General features: G+C 40.1%; 3 protein-coding genes across 3 annotated transcripts in view; 2 read left to right on the forward strand and 1 right to left on the reverse strand.

Moving 5' to 3' along the window:
- On the forward strand, window positions 1-6941 carry LOC119734510 (NADH dehydrogenase [ubiquinone] 1 beta subcomplex subunit 10-like). The gene is made up of 4 exons (XM_038208046.1): window positions 1-184; window positions 3353-3491; window positions 4809-4948; window positions 5789-6941. Exons 1-4 carry the CDS (start codon window positions 112-114, stop codon window positions 5887-5889), a joined length of 453 nt encoding a protein of 150 aa, XP_038063974.1. The 5' UTR covers window positions 1-111; the 3' UTR covers window positions 5890-6941.
- Window positions 6942-7530: 589 nt separating this feature from the next.
- LOC119734508 (tektin-4-like) lies at window positions 7531-12798 on the reverse strand. The gene is made up of 7 exons (XM_038208044.1): window positions 12683-12798; window positions 11488-12116; window positions 11275-11345; window positions 10870-11013; window positions 10124-10346; window positions 9151-9305; window positions 7531-8565 (listed from the first exon to the last, which is right to left on the reverse strand). The coding sequence occupies exons 2-7, from the start codon at window positions 12067-12069 to the stop codon at window positions 8349-8351; spliced, it is 1392 nt and encodes a 463-aa protein (XP_038063972.1). The 5' UTR covers window positions 12070-12116; window positions 12683-12798; the 3' UTR covers window positions 7531-8348.
- A 395-nt stretch (window positions 12799-13193) lies between these two features.
- Window positions 13194-21882, forward strand: part of LOC119734509 (DCN1-like protein 3) — a 28845-nt gene continuing 20156 nt past the window's right edge. The window contains exon 1 of the mRNA XM_038208045.1: window positions 13194-13412. The gene's annotated coding sequence lies outside the window, so the exon portion shown is untranslated. The remainder of the gene's footprint in view (window positions 13413-21882) is intronic.

Below are 21882 nucleotides of genomic sequence, written 5' to 3' on the forward strand. Positions count from 1 at the left end.
TGTTACTGCGCCCTCTGTTGACAACAGTGCAGGTAGATTTGGACCTTGCCCCTCCAGAAACTTAGCTGCTTCTAAGTTCTAAGCGTATTTTAACCCAAAGCCTGTGTAAATATGGGGGTTCTAGATGAATTCATTGGGAAAGCTTTCTATTATACCATAGATGCACCGGTAACATTTGTCAGAGGTAAGCTGAATGCGCTTGAAATGTGGTTATAAAAGGGCTCAGTTATTGAACATGTTGAAAGAAATTAGCTTGATAACAACAGAGGGCGCCTGACTAACCCACTTTAACATGTAAAACTCATTCATAGACATATAATAAAACCTAGACACGACATTTGCTATTGCGCCTGTGAGCAAAATGCTGCGCTTATAGAATATGTTTTTTGAAGTAGGCCTTTGCGTGTAAATCAAATTAGCCACAATGATAATTCGCGCATCACGCCAGGCCGCGTTACGCAGCCCGTTTTGCTCACAGAATTTACAATGTAAAAGCAGATAATGTCGTGTCTAGGTTTTATATCATGTCTATGGTAAAACTAGCCCCTTAAATGTGGCCAATTTACTGGACTAGGCCTACCTCTGTAAATAAATGCCACAATTGGAACATGGGCGATTGTAAGTCTGAGTAATTTGGACCCAACTTATCGCCTTCTTAACATTCGGACATGGTCTGGCGATAGTAGGGTCCAAGCTAAACCGCTTATGTCAAGCGACACAACGCTCACATTGACCCAAAACCCCGACATTGCCCAACAAAAACATCAGATTTCACCCTTAAAACGGCCTCCAAATTAATACGCCACCTGAGGTACGAGTAGACACCTGAGGTACGAGTAGACAGTGGATTTTGTTCCCTATAGGAACCGGGCCCGTAGATACACGATCGCCGGAACATGTACCCGAAAATGTAGAACTTTGTCAAATTTTGATTTTCATATTAAAGACTTTATTTATGCTTTAGTTAGAAGCACACTCAGACTAGTATAGACTAGGGAAAGATTTCCATATGCGAAGTTCACAAATTTTCCTCTGTATTGACTAACAAGCCCCCAGATAGCAATTTCATGTCATCAAAGTCAATTTGAGCAGTGAGAAAATACAAGCATTTTCTTAGAAAACACTTAGAGTTTTTCAGTCCAATGTCATAGGGTTTGTACACAGGGTGTTGATTGAACTTCGTATATGGAAATCTTTTCCATCACAGGTTTGCTTGCACACGTTTGCGTATCTGCCGGTATCTAGTAAATTTCAACACGAAATTAAACATGGCATGCAGTTTTCAAAATACACGTGCAGTACGCATGGTACGTACTATATACAAAATGTAGCTGGTCAGCATGCATTGTTTACGTATTCCTCACAGCCAGAGGTTAGTGAAGGAACGTCGAGCATGTTGAGGCTTGGTTGCAGATGTTGTGCCCATTCTTGAAAATCACGCATTCTTAAGAATGTGCAACTGGATCCTTGCGCAATCTTCGCAAAAAATAACTCTTCCAGATTGAGCGCACATTCTTAAGAATGCGCGACAAGATAATGGTCTTGTCGATGCCGAGCACCGGCTACGCTTGGCAAGTCTAGCTGCATCCTCGTTCACTGATTCTCAATAATTATACTGTTGCAACGCACGCAAGGCGCTGAAAAGTAGAGTGGATATGATAAGTATAAGCGTATTGATATGGGGGGGGGGGGGGGACTGGGGAAAAATAAGAGACATAATAATACTAGTGGAAAGAATTCTGATTTTTGGGATAATAAAAGCGGGGGGGGGGGGGGGGGGAACGTAAGAATGAAGAATGTGAAGAATGAGAATGAATACTGCGACATCCCATAGTGGTAATGCTATTTCCCATTTAAATTGCCACCAATTTATTGTTCACACCCCACCATTACGTCGCAGAGCTGGATTCTATCTAGTCAAAAGAGCAATTTTGGCAGCTTCTGGACATCGTTTTTTTTGTGGCATGCATACAGGGACTTGTAACTTGTCTAGCCTAAACAAAGCACTTCCCAGACTAGTTCCCAGTCCTCCGTTATTACAAAACTTCCCATAGTGGGCAGTTATACGAGTACAGAAGCATAGAACATTTTCTTTCCTCTTTATATAAATTGTTTCCATTTTAACCGCTATACATTTCATTTAACATAATTATGTCGTGCAATGTTTGTTAAGATTGGGCAAAATTCATAAATTGTGCACGTGATATTCCCACCCAATCTTAAGAATGAGCGCTCATTCTTAAGAACGCGTGCTCGTTCTTAAGAATGGGCGCTCATTCTTAAGAATGCGCGCACATTCTTAAGATTGCGTGATTTTCAAGAATGGGCACAACACAGACACTATACCTCCACGATGCCAGTAAATAAGCCACCACAGACCCAAATCCCCCACTTCCGACATTCAACAACATGTTCAAATTAAAGTTATTTCGTCTTCTTTCATTTCCTGTTCAACTTAGTTTCACGGTTATAAGCACTTTCATTCCATGGTATGTGATGATGATGTACATTATTGCACATTCAGCGATCTTGCTCAATCGACCTGCGCCGCAACCATGTGGAATTTTGTATGTTAAGTTTTCATAAGATGGAATTTTGCGTCGGGGTGATGTAAATCAAATTAGGGTTTTTTTGGTGCCCTTCACAGACGTATAAACACTGTATACCCAGTGTGTTAAGTTTTCTTTGTCTCAGATTTTGCGCGTCCATTTGTATATTGAACGTGTTGAACAATATTTCACAAGATGCGTGGACGCAGTTCTACAACGATAGGTTAACTGCTTATGCCATGGGGCAAATTTATGCACGTTGCTGTGTACGCATGGTCAATCAAAAACTTCTGCGTTGCCAAGTCATCATGCGTTCCAGCATTCATTCCAAAATACGTCTGCATACTTCCAGCAGCACAAGTTCCTTTTGCCCTGTGAACAAGATGCATTAACGTGAAAGTCCTTTTTGTGGGGGGGGGGGGGAGGGGAGGGTGTTGACCAATGAGTTTTGGTAGAATATTCCATCCAAAGATGATGACCCCTAAATCTTAGTCCTGAAGCCCATCATCACCATGTTAAAAAATTATGCCTGTGTTCTATTGCAAATTTGAGCAATAGTAGGGCCCATTTTCACCCAAATTTCACATAAATATCAGTCATGTCCACCGTTTCGAACCCTTCTTTTTCACAAACCCTCAAGTTTATGGCCCTCAAAATGCTCTAACCTGTTTTTAACCAAACGATTGAGGGCATGCAAATTGCGATTTGGCCAGCAGAGGCAATTTTGGACCTATTTTAGTCTGCACTCTTTATGCATTTTGCCTTTAAACTCATTTCAGTTGTCTTTTATTTCCGTTTGGCAGACTTTGTGGAGCAACAACAGAACAAACGTCCCTACTACTACTACCACAGGCAATACCGGCGTGTGACCCCGGTCGAAGATTGCAATACCGACGACTATGTGTGTCTGTATGAAGCTGAGATGCAGTACAGGAGAGATAGGTATGCAGTACAGGAGTCCTTATGGACTCGGTTCACCATTAACCCTATCCACCCCAACTCCATCAAAATCCATCACCCATTTTGGTGGATTTTGGGGGACTTGGTCCAAAAGGCCTGGCGTGACTAAATATTGATGGAGTATGATGGACTTGGGCCTAATGGCCTGAAGCAGTGCTAGAGGTATCCAATTGAGTTTGCCTAACTTCCCTTACTGCTATTGTGATAATAGCCATGTGTAGCAAGTCCATGAATGTCGATCAGTGCATCAGTGGTGGATTTCATTATGTCATGTACAATTTTGTATTAGACGCACAGTGAATGATAGATTTTGATGGAATTGGTCCAGTTCCTAGTGAAAGACACCAGGGAGTAAAAGTAAATAAACCATCTTGTCCCACCTGCTAACTTTTCCTGCCCGTTCCATTAAAAAAAAATCATACATTTGCAATCTAGTTTGTATTTTTATGTGTTTCCAGCAACATTATAGCCATGTAAGTTCAAAAATCTGGTAGAAAGGGCGACAGCTTTTTATCAACAAACGAGTCAAGAAAACTGAAGAATCCATCCACCATCTTGGAAAATCCGCCAATGCCGCCTTCTTTATTAAAAAAAATTCCAGGAAAAGAAACTTTTTTTTTACTTACATGAGAGAGTTAGTCAGGGCCCTTGAATGCATTGGGGCCATACATGTATGCCTGGCGCTCATGTGAAGACAAAGCAGAGTTCGGCACATTCAGATGAAGAAAACAAATTGTGCATCGCATAACTTGCACTGTGCATGCCCGAACAATTGCACTTACACCAAGTGCGTAGGGTTACAAGTCTAAGGGGCGTGGCTTACTCTCAAACGGCGATAGGTCAATTGCATGTTTTCCTACACTGCAAGGCAGAAGATAGTCTTGGTCCGAGACGTTACTATCTGTTGCAGCTGATGTTTGCTACGCATGAACGTGTACACTTTCGCATTATATTCCATCAACAGAGGGTGCAATTAACAGGACGAGAGCGCTATCTGATGACGGTGGAAGTCCAGAATCGAATAAATGTCTGCGGGAGTTGATATCCGCTAGAGAAACATAATCCATCACAGAATTGATGAATACTGTGGAATCGATTATAAGTAAACAAATTGGCATTAATGTTTGTGGGCGTGTACATAATTCCCCCCCCCCCCCCCAAAAAAATGAATGCAAAAAAAACCCCACAAAGGTCTTGGAACCAAGACCAAGCAGATGAAAGGCAAAATGAAACAGAAAAGATGGCTTTCATTGTATTCACTGTGTTCTTTGTTGTCATTTTTTATCCTTCATCTCTTAGGTTGGTGGATCAGCAGATCATTATCCAGCTCCAGGAAATGGTCGGGGAGTGCTCGACGAGGGAAGGACCCAACGCCAAGTCTGCATGCAGACCTCTCCTGGATGAATATGACGAGGCTGCGACAAACTACGACATCAAATGTGAGTGAGACATGTTGGAGATTATATTTTCTAACAAAGTTCTGACAGATCAGTTTAGGGGAGTTTTTTTTGTTGACATTGTGGGAATATTCCTGGATTCCGCAAATAGCATTCGTCACTCTCATGACAGCCACCTCTATGTGTGACAATTTCCTTTCAATGGGACCTATGATAGAATGAAACAGTGCTCCCTCTAGATAAAAGCCAAGCTGTAATAGGTCATCAAAAAAGAGTGCCATAAAGTTTTAATTGAGCACCGTGCATGTACGCTTTAATACTTCAATTGGCTTTCATAATATCAATCACCCGAACTCCCTTTTCTAGGATGCAGCCTTAGTCCTGCAAAATCATCCAACTGCCTCCATGTACAAATTGTATACAGCCTCAATCCTCCAAAATCCTCCGTCATTTCCTGAATGTTATCCTTGTGGGGGTGACCTCTGCCTCAATCCTGCAAAATCCTCCATCAATCACTGTCAATATGTTGAGGCACAGCCAGTGACATCCTGGAGCAGTGCAAAGGATTTCAAGTTTAATCTAGGGCTAAATTATGCATGGCTGAGCAAAAACAATGCAAGGTCCGGCCCAAGACCTTGACACACTTCATCCTCCAAAATCAGCCACACATTTTTGCCATACAACCTCAATCCTTCAAAATCATCTATTTTGGAAAGAGAATTTTGACGGATTTGGGAAGGTTAGGGTTAAGAAATAAAAACTCCCTTTTTTTTTAAAGCCCAAACTACATTGTACCGTCAGAATACTGGCAACATAATAGTATTGAACCGAAACAAAATGAATTCTCTATATTTGATGTTTTTTTTGAAATCGTTGTTACAGATGGAGGTTTAGGGGCAGCTGGCAATGCAGTCAGATGCATGATGAAACAGAAACATCGCATGTTGGAGGACAGGAGAAAAGCCAAAGAAGCCGGTGAATAGACCCAAATGATGTGCAACAACATAATGTATTTATGTAGAGTACATGTACTTGAAGTTCTGGAGTTTTTGACATGTAGGTGATTTTAAGTTTGGAGGAGGGTACATCGAGAGGTTGTTGTAGATTCTGTTTTGGATAAAGAGGGCTTTTGATGCTTATTTTGGCTCTTCCCCTTTGTTGATGGAAACCTTGGGTACATGGTGGGTTCATGTACATTGTGTACTTTCCGGAGGGAATATTAATCTAGGAGCAAAGAGACTGGACCCATGTCAATTTGCTGACTTGCCGATCATCTTCCTCTTGAAACAAACTTGGGCAAGTCTGCCCTTCCAGATTTGTGTGGGTTCCTGAACAGGTTCTACATAGAGACTTTTAAATACATGTATACTTGTAGTGAGAATGGAATGCATGTACATTTGTACACTGAACAAGCAATGTGGGAATGGTATTTGCTGTTGACGATAATATCTATACTGAGGAAATGATTGAATGAAAGATTGTATAAAAATGTGCCTGCCACACTTTTGGCTACACCCAATTGGATCGAGGTTGACAAGGCTTTCCACTTTAGCCCTAACCCCCTTGAGTGGTTTCCTAGGAACCTTCCTCACTCTTGCAAATTCCAACACCACTATGGTAAACTCTACACCCAAACTGTTGGACTGATTGTGGTGGTTTGTCCAACCCCATGTACAGCATAATTGTACATTGTACAGTACTCACTCCAACAGATTCCTACAAACCCTGGTGTTGGAGTTTGACTGGATGGGGATTGTTAAGGTTTAATAATACATTCACACTGTATGTTAGCCAGTACATGTACACTGTACGGTACATTGTGCAGTACTCACTCCAACAGATTCCAACAAACCCTGGTGTTGGAGTTTGACTGGATGGGGATTGTTAAGGTTTAATAATACATTGACACTGTGTGTTAGCGTTTTATGGTCTACATGAAGCAATCATAACTAAGCTGTGTGTGACCGCATTGTTGCTCCATTGAACCACTGGTTACCTTTGAGAGTTGAATAAAAGTTGTTTTACTGCTGAGAAATTGGTTGTTCAGATGTACACTGGTTCTTTTAAAATTGCACTTTTTTGGTCTTAATCATTCAGTATGCTAGGTGAAGTTTTTCTGCGCACTCAAGAAGATAGGGACTACTGAAAGTAAAGATGTGAAGTAAAGATCCTCTTCACCCCTGCATAAAAATACAGGGCATTTCCCCCCCCCCAAAAAAAAGAGATTAACCTTAGCCCTCCAAGGGTATTTTGGCCAGAAACCCTGCCAAACACAGCAACATGCAACACTTGACTATTAGTGACAAGCCTGCCCAGTCTAGCAAGATCCATCAGGTCAAAAGTCTTGTGGCCAAACTGCCAGAGAGTCTCTGGTAACCGAATAAAGCAGGATACAACTGTGGCATTGTTTAATGGGATTTAACTCCCTTTTTTTTCAGAAATTGGCCGTTTATGCACTGGCGCTGAATGCATCAAAATTAAGGCAGAAAATAAGAATATGTACGTAAACTGTACATGTTTATTTAGCGGTTTTTTTTAATACAGATTGAAGGTTTAGAAAACCTTTGGTCATAAACAGTATCCATTAAGTGTGATGAATACAAAATAAATACCACTAGACTTCATTATTTTTAATCTCATGCAATTTTATTGACCGCAAATTCTTAACACATGCAATTGCAAAATAAAAATATTTGTGTTATCTTGTCATCTTTAAAAAGTGTTCCACCAGATGAAACATCAGAAAAACAATGGAAATTGCAAACTCTTTTATAGAGTTACATGTACAAATGGACATTTATGTACAATATGACATGCACTTGTGGTACAACAATGAATTGTTACAAGTGGCAATATTGTTGAGATAGTGCATCTTTCTATGATGGAAAATAAGTAAGAAGGATTAAATTAGGTGCTAAAAAAACAGTTACTGTACATACACAATGTTCAAAATTTACATACTTTTCTTCCAAAAGATATGTTTAGGAATAAGCCCAGATTTTTTTTCAAGCAATTTATCCATTTCTCATGCATTGCAAAGACTTTTGTCGAATATCAAAATTGCTAATCTATGTACAAGCTGGACGGAATCATTTTCTGTGCAAGATTCATCAGGTTGGGTATTGGTAAATACATGTAACTATAAAAATAAGTGCATTTTGGTGATATACATGTAATTAATAACCATTTAATATTCATGATTTTTTTAATCCCCAACATGTACAAAAGAAACCCCCACTGATTTTAGCATTTTTGCTTGAACGCAATTATGAAAACTTTGATTTTTATTAAGCATGCAGCGCACTTACAACTTCTCGGCTCTCAACACACCTTCATTTCGTCAAGGGATACACACTCTTAGCATAGATCACAATAGACGGTAAATCCCCCCCCCCCCCAGCTTTTCAGACAGTAGTTAGAAAAGACCCAGTTGATTGCATCATTACTGGTAACCAACCAGTCTGGAGGTTGATGGGTACCGGGTGCGGAATTTCATGCACTTGTCGCGGTCGATGAAGATGCTGTTTTTCTTGAGGGCGATCTGTTGTTCCAGAGACATGCGGGTGGCCATCAGGTCGTTGAGCGAGGCGCGGGAGTCGGCGAGTTTCTGCTCCAATCGATCGATGGAGTTCTGGACGTCGCCTACTTCTTGGACAAGCCTGTAAGCATGACCCCAAAACAATGTATGAGTTCACATAGAATGTTTTTGGGTTTATTTTATCATGATTCTAAGCTGGGTTATAGCTTTTTTCTCCAAACTCTATCCAGAAAATGCAGCGTTGTGATCGATCAGAAGTCCATCACTAGTCAACCAGTCTCAAGCCAACTCACAAGCTATTCAAATGAACTGTTATCATCCATCACAGGTTATGTGTACTTCTGAATTGACTTGTGAGTTACTTGCGATCGGACTTGAGATATACTTTTGATGCATCGCAAGCAGCACGACTACAACACTGGGAAAATAGACAACAATCCAACAGCTTGGCTTAAAAAATGGCAGACAATGGGAGACTTTTGAGATGTTGGTGGCAGCAAACATACCGGTCCTTTTTCCATTGTTTACGTCATGCTTATGTCATGTTAAGCCAAAGGGCGCTTGCTCAATGTGACGCAAACAATGGAAAAAAGGACCAGTATGTTTGTTGCCACCAACGTCTCAAAAGTCTCTCGTTGACAGATAAATCAATGGGTTCAAAAGAAATACATTAGTTAAAGTTTGACGTGTATAATTTGATTCATACCTGAATTGGGCTGGGTCTCTGCACAGCTCAACGTTAGGCCGGTGAGTGCGGTGATCCAGGCGTGTCTGGGCAACCTTCATGGGCGCCTCCTTGTTCTTGATCTCCTGCTCCAGGAAATCAATATTCTTCTCCATCTGGGCAATCTCTTCGACAGTCTGTTGGCAAAATGAAAATATTGAAATATCATAGAAACAATTTCAGAATCCAGGAGGCCTCTTTTCAACTACACAGTCAACCAATGTACACTGTACTTGATATTTTACAGCACTTAATGTCATCTTATTCTTTACATGAGAACATTACAACACAAAAACAAATGCATTGAACATGTATGCCATTTTGGCAACTACTACAAGAAGACGTTGAGATTTTTCTTAGTGCACTGCGTTGAATTCCATCACCAAGGTAACATCTCCCTGGAGCACCTGTCTGTATCCCGTTTGTTAGTAAAAATGTCACAGACGCGCGCACCACTGATAACTAGCACCCATTGGCTAAATACTCAAGTTGCGTTAACTTTTGGTTCCATTCGTGCTATGCTACACCGTGTGAGGTTCGCATGGTTAAGTTCAGATGAAGTCACACTAACGAACCTGATCGTGAATCAATCCCATTTAATGTAAAAAAAAAAAAATTGGTTTTCTTTGGCTTACAGAAAAGCAACTTACACAAGACTGATCTAAAAAGCCACGCCCCATAAAGTTTCGACCAATCACAGCAGTGACTGCACAATCACATATTCAACAAAAGTCTGATTAAATATCTGTGCACTTAGGCATCACAAGCAACTCGAATATGCAGCGTGGCACGGCACTGGGGAAACGCACGAACATATGAAGTGGGCGGGGGCTTGAGCCAAATCCTGAACGATCCATCGGACATGTGAGACTGAGTCGCAGCTGGAGCATTCATAACAGCATTGGGGAGACACGTGTTGTTGCCCATGACCATGTGCGAAGTAAGCAGGGCTTACCTTCTGAAGGTGGTTCTCATGCGCCGTCTTGGCATCATTCATCTCCTGGATGCGGTTGGTGAACTCGGCGTTGACGGTGTTGCACTGTTCCCTCATGTCGTTGGAGGTGTCCGTCAGGATCTGGTCAATCAGATTCCTGAGGGCCTGGGAGGCCAACCGCTCATGCTCGGCACGGACAATGTTGTCGTGGGAAAACTGAGCCCAGGACTCGGGTGTGGATTGCCTGAAAGATTTAAAAGAGAAAACGTCATACATGTACTGCGATTTTATTACAAGTTTGCACAAAGTAAAACAAAATTAAACAATCACAAATGGTATTTGATAGTCAAGGTTTGGTTCTCAATTGTTTTGGGGAGGATTAAACTGAAAAGTGAACACTTTGAGTTGATTTCTAGAAAGTCATTTTCTTTTGCAGGGAATGCGCTACTTGTACTATACCATTTCTAGGTATTGAAAAGTCTGTTTTAAGAAATCTCTGGGCTTCTATTTGTAGTTTACTGAGTTGCAGATGGTTGGTCCTTTGTTGAGTATGCTGTCCATAAGAAGCTTTTTAATTCATGAAATATTTTTCAAGTCATTTTGAAACTGAGCCGCTATCAATTACGGGTAAGCTTCGTTTAAAAAACCCTAAACAACGGAGGTGTTTAAAGGTGAAAGATAAGCAGTCTTATGTAAGCTGGTGGAAATGACAAAATCAACGATTAGCCTTAAAATTCAAAACTCCAGTAGGATGCAGAAATACTTACGATGCGTCAAATTTGGCAGAGCCTTCCTTGTACTGGATCTCTGTTGAATTGTTGTTGAGGTTGGCGCACTTTTCGTCAATGTTGTAGTCTCGGACCTTGTCAGACCAGTCCATGGTTAGCTTGTGTTTTCCACCCCGGTTCAATCTGGAAAGTAAGGCATGCAAACATTTGACTTTTTATCACAACGATTTGACAGAGAAGGGCGATAAGTGTCCATAGAATTCTGTACAGGATCAAACCAATCAAGAAAACAAAATTGAGGAGTTTTCTCTCTTTTCTGCATTCTTAACATGGTTTCTTTGACCAGCACTATGATTAGTACAGGTCTACATTGTACACTGTTGTGCTGTTTGTGTTGAGAAGGGGTTGGGGTTGGAAGGTTCTTCCTTGCGAAGATGAACTTACTTGATTTGTCTGTCGGCTTGCTCCAAGGTTCTCTTCAGCAAGTCCTGAACTTTACTGATAATTTCTACCTCCTGTGATCAATAAAAAAAGATGTTAAAAATTAAGCTTTATAGAAGAATACATGTATTCTGACAGTATATTTAGACAGCCTTGGATTGAGAAATAAAATTAAAACCATTGGAGTGGTTGCTCATTTAGGTTCGTATCAATCACCTTATTCAGTGCCAACTCCACTCTGTCTCCAACCAAGTCAATTTCTCTCCGCCTTGCCCGGCAGTCAAGGTTATCTCTTGCGATCATCATAGGCAGCTCTGTGGCATCCAAGGCATTGGCCAGTCGTTTCTTCTGGGCACAGAGGAGATCGGTCTCCTCAATCATCTCCTCGATCTCCCGATTCAGCTCAAACTTCCAGAAGTTGATGTCGTGCATGCGCTCGGCGAGCTTCTTGGTGACGTCGGCCTGGACGCGCTGTGTCAGAGCCTCGGTCTCGTTGGCCAGCTGCTTGGACTCGTGCCGCAGCCGCTCGGCATTGTCCCTGTCGGAGAAGCTCTGGTAGTACTTGGAATAGTTGGCCTCATGCCACTCCTGGGGGATGTGCTTCCCCGATCGGAAGCCCATGGATACCGGGGCACCCATGGCCGAGCCCCGGATGCCTGTCTCAGAGAGGTTGCTCATGTTGGCCAGGCTCTGGGCCAGCTCGGCATCAGTCCTTGTCCCGACCGTGCCCTTGTAAGGAGACATGGGCATGGTTGGGGTGCGAGATTTGGAGAGCAAGGTGGATCCTGCCATCGCCATCTTGAGAGGTGAATTTTGACTGTGAAGTTTCTGATGGTCAAACAAATCTGGGGAAAAAAAGAAAATTCAATAATTTGAATAGAAATGTGCACAACTGTTTTTAATATACAGTAGGCCTATATAGTACAGACAACTTTGTTTTGTTTTTTTAGTTGATAAAGATTAATAATACTGGGCCTCTAATTAATATCAGAAGAAGTAAACATCAAAATAGCTTGGCTAGCTAGCCCAAAAAAATGGGGGCGGGGGGCAAAACAAAAAGTGAAAAATCACAAAACCTTTCTTTTCAATTTCAAACAAACACTGCCTAAACATTAAAAATATACAAGCTAGTTCAACCATGGTGCAAAGAAGATATTTCAACTTTCCATGCTCTTATCAACCATTGTAAACTTGGTCCTCAGAGCCCGGCGAGATGACAGCCTGCTTGTCATTCCAAAATTACCAACCTGAATTGAACTGAAATTAAATTCGGACCAAGTAAGAGATCGTTTCACTTTCAGAAATGAAAATTTCACTTGTCGAATACTAATTCGTTCCCTTGAATTTATAATTTACTCAAAAAATTTCGAAATGCATGATTACTTCAATCTACCAGAAATAATAATCTTACCGGAGTGCACTAATAAACACGCGTCCACCTGTTTCTTCTTCAGTTCATGGAATGAATGGAACAACCTGTCCCCTATCAACAACACGCGACAGCGCCCCTATGTTACTGGTTGCTATGGAGAACGTATTCTACATATTGTTCTCTGGATTATGATTGGGTATCGGCCTTGGCAACGGCGTAATCTCGCAAGATCTCGTGAGCCCGGACTAGTCTGCACCCCTGACCTTTGTTTGCAATGTCTGCGATACTTTGTATAAATAAACAGGGCACCAGACATTTATGTGGTTACGTCTATCCGACGGCTGATGTATGAATAGACTATACTTCTATAAAATGTTACTGTTTCATGTTAAATATTACTGTTTCATACTTATTGACAAAGCGCGGATGTCCTTATTTTTCATTTTTATGAATCGTTTCAAAAACGTGGTATTTAATTCTTATATAAATCAAAATATTACTCAGTTGTATCTTTTTTTTGGGATGAAATTTTCTCTCAAGCCCGTCAACTCTGTGCATGTAAAGTTAAGCTAAGTGGTGCATTAAAAAAACCACAGGTAGGCATGGTGGTCACATGGCATGACGTCATGCGGTCATATTAGGTGATCCATCACTTCCTGTCGATCTGATTCCGCAGCTGTTGTGAATCTGCGATATTCTGCATTGAGACGTCCAAGAAAATGGCCAAAATATCCGGTTTGTGACATCGCTGAAAGCCGATGTGAAACAGGTATGTAGACTATAAAATCAAGAATTGCGTATCTTGTGAATTGAAACAGAATGTAATTTTTCAAAGGGGAAATAAAAGTGACCTTTTTGTTTGCCGGAACTAGACGAATGTGAATCTTTTCGTGTTGAGTGTTGTGTGTTGTGTGCATGATGTTGTGCATTGTTCGTTCGGGTAAGCGTTCGTTCAACGACAACAATGAGTGCATCAACTCAAGTTCGGTGTGTGGCATTGCGGCTTCGTCATGTTCATTGTTGAGCTGAAGTGTAGAATTAATCATAATGTTTTGAAGCAACTCTTCCTACTTCGTTAATATAATGGTAAGATTTACTTTGTTTCCTCATAGTAAAGAACACACTGACTGTCGCTTGATAGAATTTAAAGATCACGTGGCATGGCATGGCACTTAGGCCTACCAAATTGGCCAAGTTCGGGCAAGGACCATGGCATTAGTCGACTAGTGGTGGTTGATTTGTGACGTACCTTACGCCTGCGCACTAATAGCAACGTGCGAACGTCTCTAGTCAAACGCTGGACAAAATGTCATCGCAAAATTTCTGGATCCTGGCTCTCTGCTACTGCTAGTGCTAGCGTTATGGATGAGCGCGGCTATTGGTTACCAGCGAAGCAACCAACCCCAGCAGGCTGGTTCCAAATAGTCGACTAGCATAGTCAACCATCGTCGACTAGACAGAGTTCGGGCAAACGTTAGTTAACCATTGGTCAACTATAGTCCTTGCGCGAACTTGGCTATTGATTCAATTTAGCATAGACATCACAGTAAACTTCCAAACCACCTTTTTTAAGAAAATAGAAAAATAGATTTGGTTCAAAACTAGAGTATGACTATGAATAATAATAAAATTAAACTTTATATTGCGCGGTCTACATAAAAATGATCGAATGCGCATTACATAAAACACCAAGGAAATTACATTAAAAAAAAACGAAATAAAATCGTTACAACTTATGTTAAAAGAGGGGCAAACTACTGGAAAATATGTCAAGACAATAAAAAATTAACAATACACCGATACATAAACATCAACATTAGATAAAAACCTGTTTAAAAAGACGACTGAACAGTAATTCTGGGGCTGATGATAGGCGTAGATGAGCAACAAAATTAGTTAAAAGCCAGTTTAAAGAGATAGGTCTTTACTTTACACTTAAAAATGTCAATGGACTGCAATTGTTGGATATCAGCAGGCAACTTATTCCATACTCAGGGGCTGCATATGAAAAAGATCTACCCCCCAGTATTATGAATATTCGACACTTGGGATTTTCCAAACACACTTTATTGTTGGAACGTAAACAGTAAGCGGACGTCTTCTTAACACCAACAAGATCACTGATGTACTTTGGGGATAGACCGTGTAAAGCTTTTAACGTTAAAAGAAGTATTTTAAAATCTATACAAAATTTTACTGGCAGCTAATGTAATTGACACAAGACCGGTGATACATGTATGTGGTTTTTAGAAATGTCCATAAAGACAGTAATGTCAATGGGAGGATCATGCCGATCAATTTGTGTTACATATTCTGTGAATTGGGTTATTAAAAATTATGCTGACCCAATACTGACATTGTTAGGGAATACTGTCCACAGCAACCCGGGAGCAGAGCTTAGAGTCATAGATGGCAATTGATAGACAATATACAATGTATGTCAATGTTTGTAGTACGCCTAGTACTACACGACATAAAACAAATGTATATGAACAGGAATCCAGTGCTAAAAAATGCTGTAAAGTTTGCCCCTAAACCCCGTCTGATACTTTTGACATACACGTATATGCATAGCCTAAGCATGTACGGTACCAACCAAAGAATGGGTGGAATCGGTCCCGATTTTGCAAAAAGGGGTGAAAATTTTACCCTGAAACAACATCCATGGACACACTTACCTGTGCACCAGTGTGCACATTGGAAAAGTGGCTGCGATTGACTTGCCTGACCATGGCTTGAAATGACAACACGTCTATGGGATGCCGCTGCCGTAGGCGCTTCTTAGCTATATCCCAGCATGCCTTGGTTATGACAGTAGCATCAGATGGGCCAATCCCAGGGCGCTTCAATAGATCTCTCAAAGGGCGCCATCTTCATAGGAAAAACTGCCATCAGGTATATTCAACGCCATCAGGTGCGTGTGTACATGTACATGTACGCAGTGTACAAAATGTTGTAAACAGGTGCGCATGTTGCTCAAAATTTCTTCGAAATACGGTGCAGCCGATGCGTGTCAAGAAAATTTGATGCCCAAAATGCCAATGCGCATGGCAATCTGTAGGAAATAACGTCATTTGAGAGAGACCTTGTCATGCTACATTGTACGTATCCTCGGCACGATAGGATGTATTTTCAGTGAAATGCTGAGGCCGTTTTGCAAGCTTCGGCTCCGTCTCCTGCTTCAGCTCCATTGCCAAACTGCATGCCTGAAGCCAGAGGCAAGGACAAAGCCAAGACTTGGAAAAAGGCCTCAGATTTACCATATGACCACACATGCAGCAGCACCCTCCAAACTTTCTCCAGTGTTCAACAGCTAGAATCAAAAGGATCTCTTCAAGGACCAAATCAAATTCAGATCAAATCAAAATTCAACAATTATTGACTGGCATTTCCCTTCAGGATTATTGTTGTAAATAAGCAGGAGGAAAAAATGTTGCAACCGGACGCTACTTCCACGACTGTCTACAAAGTCTAAGGAGAGTCAAGAAAATTTCCTAACCATTTCCTAACAAAATTGGAAATGTTTCTCATTCCCAGAATCATGTCTTATCATCATTTTTGCAATGAATGACCTTCATTGAGATGATGAAGAAAAAAGTGGCGTCAGGTTGCAACATTTTTCCCAGCAGGATTTCATGAAGTTATTGAAAACTGGTATACATTTCAGTGTTTCATGTTTCTTACAATATATTTTTAAGGAGTAGGCTACTAAATCTCTACTCTTTTAACACATATCAATACTCTTGCATGATTCAGTCTAGCAGGAAATTGTTCCGGACTGGCCTCCAGTTTATCAACTTTTATGCGCAGCGTTTGACACTTTAAATGTGATATATTGGGAGACCAAGGCTCAGCACTAAAATAAATCCAAGCCTGCTTGCTGGGAGGGTTAATAATTGTCTCAATGTGGACATTGACTCATGAAGCTCAAAATGTGGGAAAGAATGCCTCATTTTTTATATCTTGGTCATGAATGATTTCCCGCTACACTTGGTCACTCAAGAGTTCAGAATTGCATGTAATTTAAATGGGAAGCGATGCACATGTACGCATTGTGTTTCTGTTACAAAGTGTGAAATCCTGTACATGTACTACATTGTAGTAAAACTACAGAATGATTTTCAACAGTAACAATTTCAGCAGGAACAAAATCAGCTAAATTATTTCAGTCAAATTGTGTAACACTACCATTATACATACACCGGTACATAATACATAAAATACATACACCGGTACATGTACAACAGGCCTTTTGTGTTCAAATGTGTTCCTGGTCATTTTAAAATTTTGATTTGTGTTTATTACATGTACATGTATGTGGATTTGCAGTTGGAAAATCCTCTGAAAGTGATGTCATACTAATTTTTGCACATACATGCATTTTGTACTGTACATAGGACCGGTTGTAAAGGAACAGGAAACTTTAAATATTCCCAAAATAAACACTGTAAGGCCAAAAAAAATAATAGTTCTGCTTTCAGTTACCCTACCTACACATGTAGTACATGTACGTACATGTACCCTATTTTGACAGCCCCTATCCTAATTTGGTTTGGGAAAAATGAGAAAAAAAACACCAAAACTCATCAATTGCTACAGGTCATTTACCCTTGACTACATGCAGACACCTCCATATGATCGTACACAAAAAAATTGCCAAAAAAAACAAAACTCGCTACCTACCTATTTTCAAATGCCATGTAATCAAAAGCATTTTTTTGACCTAATGAGTACTAACATACATGTAGCCTTTAAAAAAATGACATACATAATTTGTAAATAAGTATGTGTCCCTGAAAAGATATGTAATTAAAGTTACAAAAAAAGGACCAGGAACTAGAACATACATGTACCCTGTATGAATGAATCTTCACCAAAAGAACTTGCTTGCAAGTTGAACTGTTGAAAGCATGATTTGCACTCAAAGTACCGGGTACTTTTAATGCCATTTCTTTTTACTAGTACCGGTACATGGACTTCAAGCATAAAAACAAAGGCCACGTGTGTATTCATTAACTGATTTCTAGTGTTAAAACTGGTGTACCAGTACAAATGAACACATGGCCTGCATGTGTTCCGTTCTGTGCTTTGTCTCTGAAGTTCTTTGTCCAATGGCTTTCTTGTGTTGAACTTTTTACGCTACGTTAAGTTTTAATACTGCTCTGTGGTCAGGGCATCATGGGTACCAGCCAGTCTGTCATTGATCAAGCATGTGCCATGTTGAAACAGCAGGAAAAAGAAATGGGGGGATTTTTCAACCAGAAATTATACTTGAACAATACAAATGTTTTTAGAAGAGTCTGGTTTATGCAACATTTTGAAAACTTTTTTTTCACATTGTGGGCAGGTGGATAGACTCTACAGCAGCTTTACCTAAAAAATAAATTCTTTTTTTCAAATATGTTATTTGTCAAGTGCTGTAAAAAAAAAAATGCAGCGTATTTAGAATTTTACCCAAAGTGTACATTTCTTCCTACAAACCTTGGGGTAATTTACATTCAATTCATTAATACCATAAGTTACACATGTGTAAAAACTGTCAACTATGATTCTGGATAAATTTTTAGCTATGACTCGCTTACCCTCCCTCTCTGGCTGTCAAATTCAACACAGCTATCCCAGCAGTCAAAATCAGTCAAGTCACTGTTTTTAACAGTTAAGACCTCTCAGCCTACAATAAAGCAGGATTGACTGGCTGTGACTGTTTTAGTACATTTGTAACTTGATGCAGCTTTGCCTTGATGGTTGGTGAGTGTTTATAAAGCCAGTTGTACCTACCGGTACATGTATAATAGTGTACACGTTTGCTTTTGTCTGTTGATGGAATTGGACTAGCCACAGTGCTTCCTTGAAATATGATCTGACTGTTGGTGACTAGCCTGTGGAAAAGGCATGGCAGGGGAAGAGGATTGATTTTTTGACTCTGTGACTGTCCAGACAGCAGGAGGGTTAAGATTAAAGAGTAGAACTTACTTGTATACATATCAGTCACTATTATCAAAAATTGCCGACGTCATTTCTAGTCCAAGTTCGTAAATGTTCTCTATGATAGAGTGGCTGATAACGTTCACTTTGTGAAATTATACATTATGGAACTTTGCTAGTTTGATGTGTAAATGTTAATTGCTGTGTGTGAGATCGTGTTGCCTATTAGTATTACTAGGCATGAAGGGGCTCTTGGCAGACAGCACTTAATATGTGTTGGTTATTCATTCATAGACCATTTGCAGTCCACTTAAAGACTTTTTAAACCTGTAGTCAACATAATGTCTTGTGGGCCTGTAGTGCTGATCTGAAGAATGGTATGTTGAGTGTGGACTGTTTAAAATTCATCAGTACTAGGAGGGTTTAAATTGTGTGTGCAGATTTCACAGAATGTGTGTCAGATGATAGGACTGTCCATTTTTGAATAATTTAGTTTTCGATTATTAAAAAAGTCTGCATAATTTGACTGAATTTTTGAATATTCGGAACTCGCTGATCAAGTTTTGCATGCGCCAGCTGCAAGTGCGTGCTGCACCAGTCGAAAATTGCACTCAAAATGCGCCTGTTAAAATTTAGTGTGATGATTGAAAGCTGCAGTATGGGCTGAGAGTGTTTTGCTTTATTCGCCTAGTAAAACTGGATAGGAACAATGAACCGCCGTTGACAAAAATGTTACCGTCGACAAAAAAGTAGTTAACATCTGACAATAAAGCGCCATGACTTTACAATTAAAACAACATCACAGTCGTGCATTTAGTAGCTTTTTCCCTCTAATATTCAAACCAGCAAAAAGCTATTCGAATGTACTGTTGATGATTGAATACCGGTACTTTAATATTCAGTATATTCGGGACAGCTCTATCCGATGACATGAGCCCAACTTCATGGAGTGTCTGAACAGAAAATATTGCTGAATAAATAATGTGCTGAGCAGTACAAGGGTAAGAGCCAGTCGCAAGCAACAAGGGCCAAGTTCGATCAAGGACCATAGACTAACCACAGTTCAACTACATGTAACTCTGACCGAACGCACCCTAGTCGACGATGGTTGAACTAGTCTAGTCCACTTTTCAGGACCAGCCTACTACGGCTGGTCGCGCCACAATACATAGCTGGTTATCAATAGCAATTTTTCATAGCTTAGGCCCCCCGAAAAAGTCTCCAGTTTCTGGTATGAAGCTTGCCCAAAAAGTGGTGCGGCGACGCGGCTTTTTTTTTTTTTTACCTGTTTTTTTTGCTTCAAATGTCGGCTGATGTCTGCAAATGGTGCCCGACTAAACTTAGTGCAAATATATGGCCACATAGAGCTTATTCTCGATCATAACCCCATCTAAAAACACGTTAAAATTGTGCAGCAGCAGGATTCCAGTCAAACCAGTGAGTTTGGCGGTTTTGAGACATCATCTTTTATTGAAAAAAAAACGTTTTCATTTTGCCGACGCGCATGGCTTTGGCCTTAGTGCAGAGGGGACCAACTATCAAAATGTCAAAACCTAAAACTCTGTGCGAGTGCTAAATTTCATTTTCATTGCATAGGTTTTCCATGTTAGTTTACATGCGCGTATATGAATCTGTCACTTTTGTCACCATTGTTCAATAACATTGGCGATACACACCAATGTAAACTACACAATCACTTATTATTTGTGGAAATAAACAGAAACATCAAGTGTCGACAAGTTCTTTAGCCGATACGACCGCCATTATCTCACGGTCATTGACACGACAGTGGTTTGACTAGACTCGTTCGCACTTCAACTGCAGTGCGCATGTGCTTGAGGTACGTCAGGAACCAACAACTAGTTAACCCATTGGTCCTTGATCGAACTTGCCCATGTATGAACGTGAGTAAAACCCACAACATTTTAGCTGGTAACACATTTTTTTTACAGAGCAATTATGTTGTGCTTAGGAAACCTTTGTTCTTAGCAGCTTCTCGAAATTTGCCCCTGGTTAAAACAGAGATAGTCCTTGGGCAAGAAGCTCTGTCATTCCTTGAATTCATGTGTTCAGATGTTAAATTGTAACAGAAGTGTTATGGGCTTGATGGACTGATCAGTAACATCAAGAAAAACAAATTATGTGTTTACGGTAAATTCGGTAATGCCCTGAAAATTATCCAGGTACATGTAGGTAGACCTGTACTACTACATGTAGGTCGGAAAATAACTTTATTTGGCAGCTTTTTCTGTTTTGTCTGTCGGTCTTTTACATTTAAATACCTATTTTGATTAATTTATTAGGTGCTTTTAACGGTATATTGTTTAATTAACCTGTTAACAAAATGTAAGTGTTTAATTAACCAATAGCATACAAAAAACCTTGCATTGAGATTTTATATTTTCAACATACGGTAAATAATACATGTACATGTTTGTTTTTTGTTTTTTTAACTTTTGGCCAGATGTGGCAATAAACAGTTTTGAAGTTGGAAATTTGGCGTAAAAAAATCCACGTAGGTCGGCAGACCGTAAACTAACATTTTGTAAAAGCCTAATCATGTACATATACGTACCAGCTTATAAATTTATTATACATATTCACATGTCGCAAAAATGGATACACGTGAAGCTTTTTTTTGTTTTATGTTTGGTTTGAGCTTCTAATTGCTATCTTACTCTGACAGGAAACGCACTATTGATTGAAGTCCGAGCAAAATGAACACAAACATGTAACAAACTGCCATTAACGGGAAGGCCCACGAAACGAACAATTACCGGTATTATCAATGCTGTGATGAAGAATAATGGTCAGCCTTGTAACTAGACACACGATTGCAATGACTAGTGTGTACATGCGGAGAGCAAACCAGGCCCAATGATGGTTGATGATTCTGATGTTGATGACATCGGTTTTGGTCAGTCAGAATCGTGTTGGAAATTAGCAAGTGGCCGGCATTGCTTTTTTTTTCTGCTGGAGTCCCATGAAAGATTCTGATGAGCTTGATTTGCAAAACTGCACAACAGAAAACAGTGCTTTGTAAGTTTTAATTTTTGTTCCAAAGTTAAAAGCAGATACATGTAAATTGGTAAAAAGCATAAACTGCCAAAATTTAATTTGTGTTCACTATCTATTTGCAACCCTTTCATGCGGAATTTTAAGCACATGCTCAGAATTACCATATGTACATGTACATAGTATACATGTGTAAACAGTCAAGAACATTTAATTGTAAACAAAAGAGGGAAATGTTTGTTGGCCCGTTCTGTGCAAATGGTTCACAAAATTTCAGGAAAGCTGTTATGTACATTAAA

The sequence above is a fragment of the Patiria miniata genome, unplaced genomic scaffold, assembly GCF_015706575.1.
Source record: "Patiria miniata isolate m_02_andy unplaced genomic scaffold, ASM1570657v1 HiC_scaffold_27, whole genome shotgun sequence".
Taxonomy (NCBI): Eukaryota; Metazoa; Echinodermata; class Asteroidea; order Valvatida; family Asterinidae; genus Patiria; species Patiria miniata.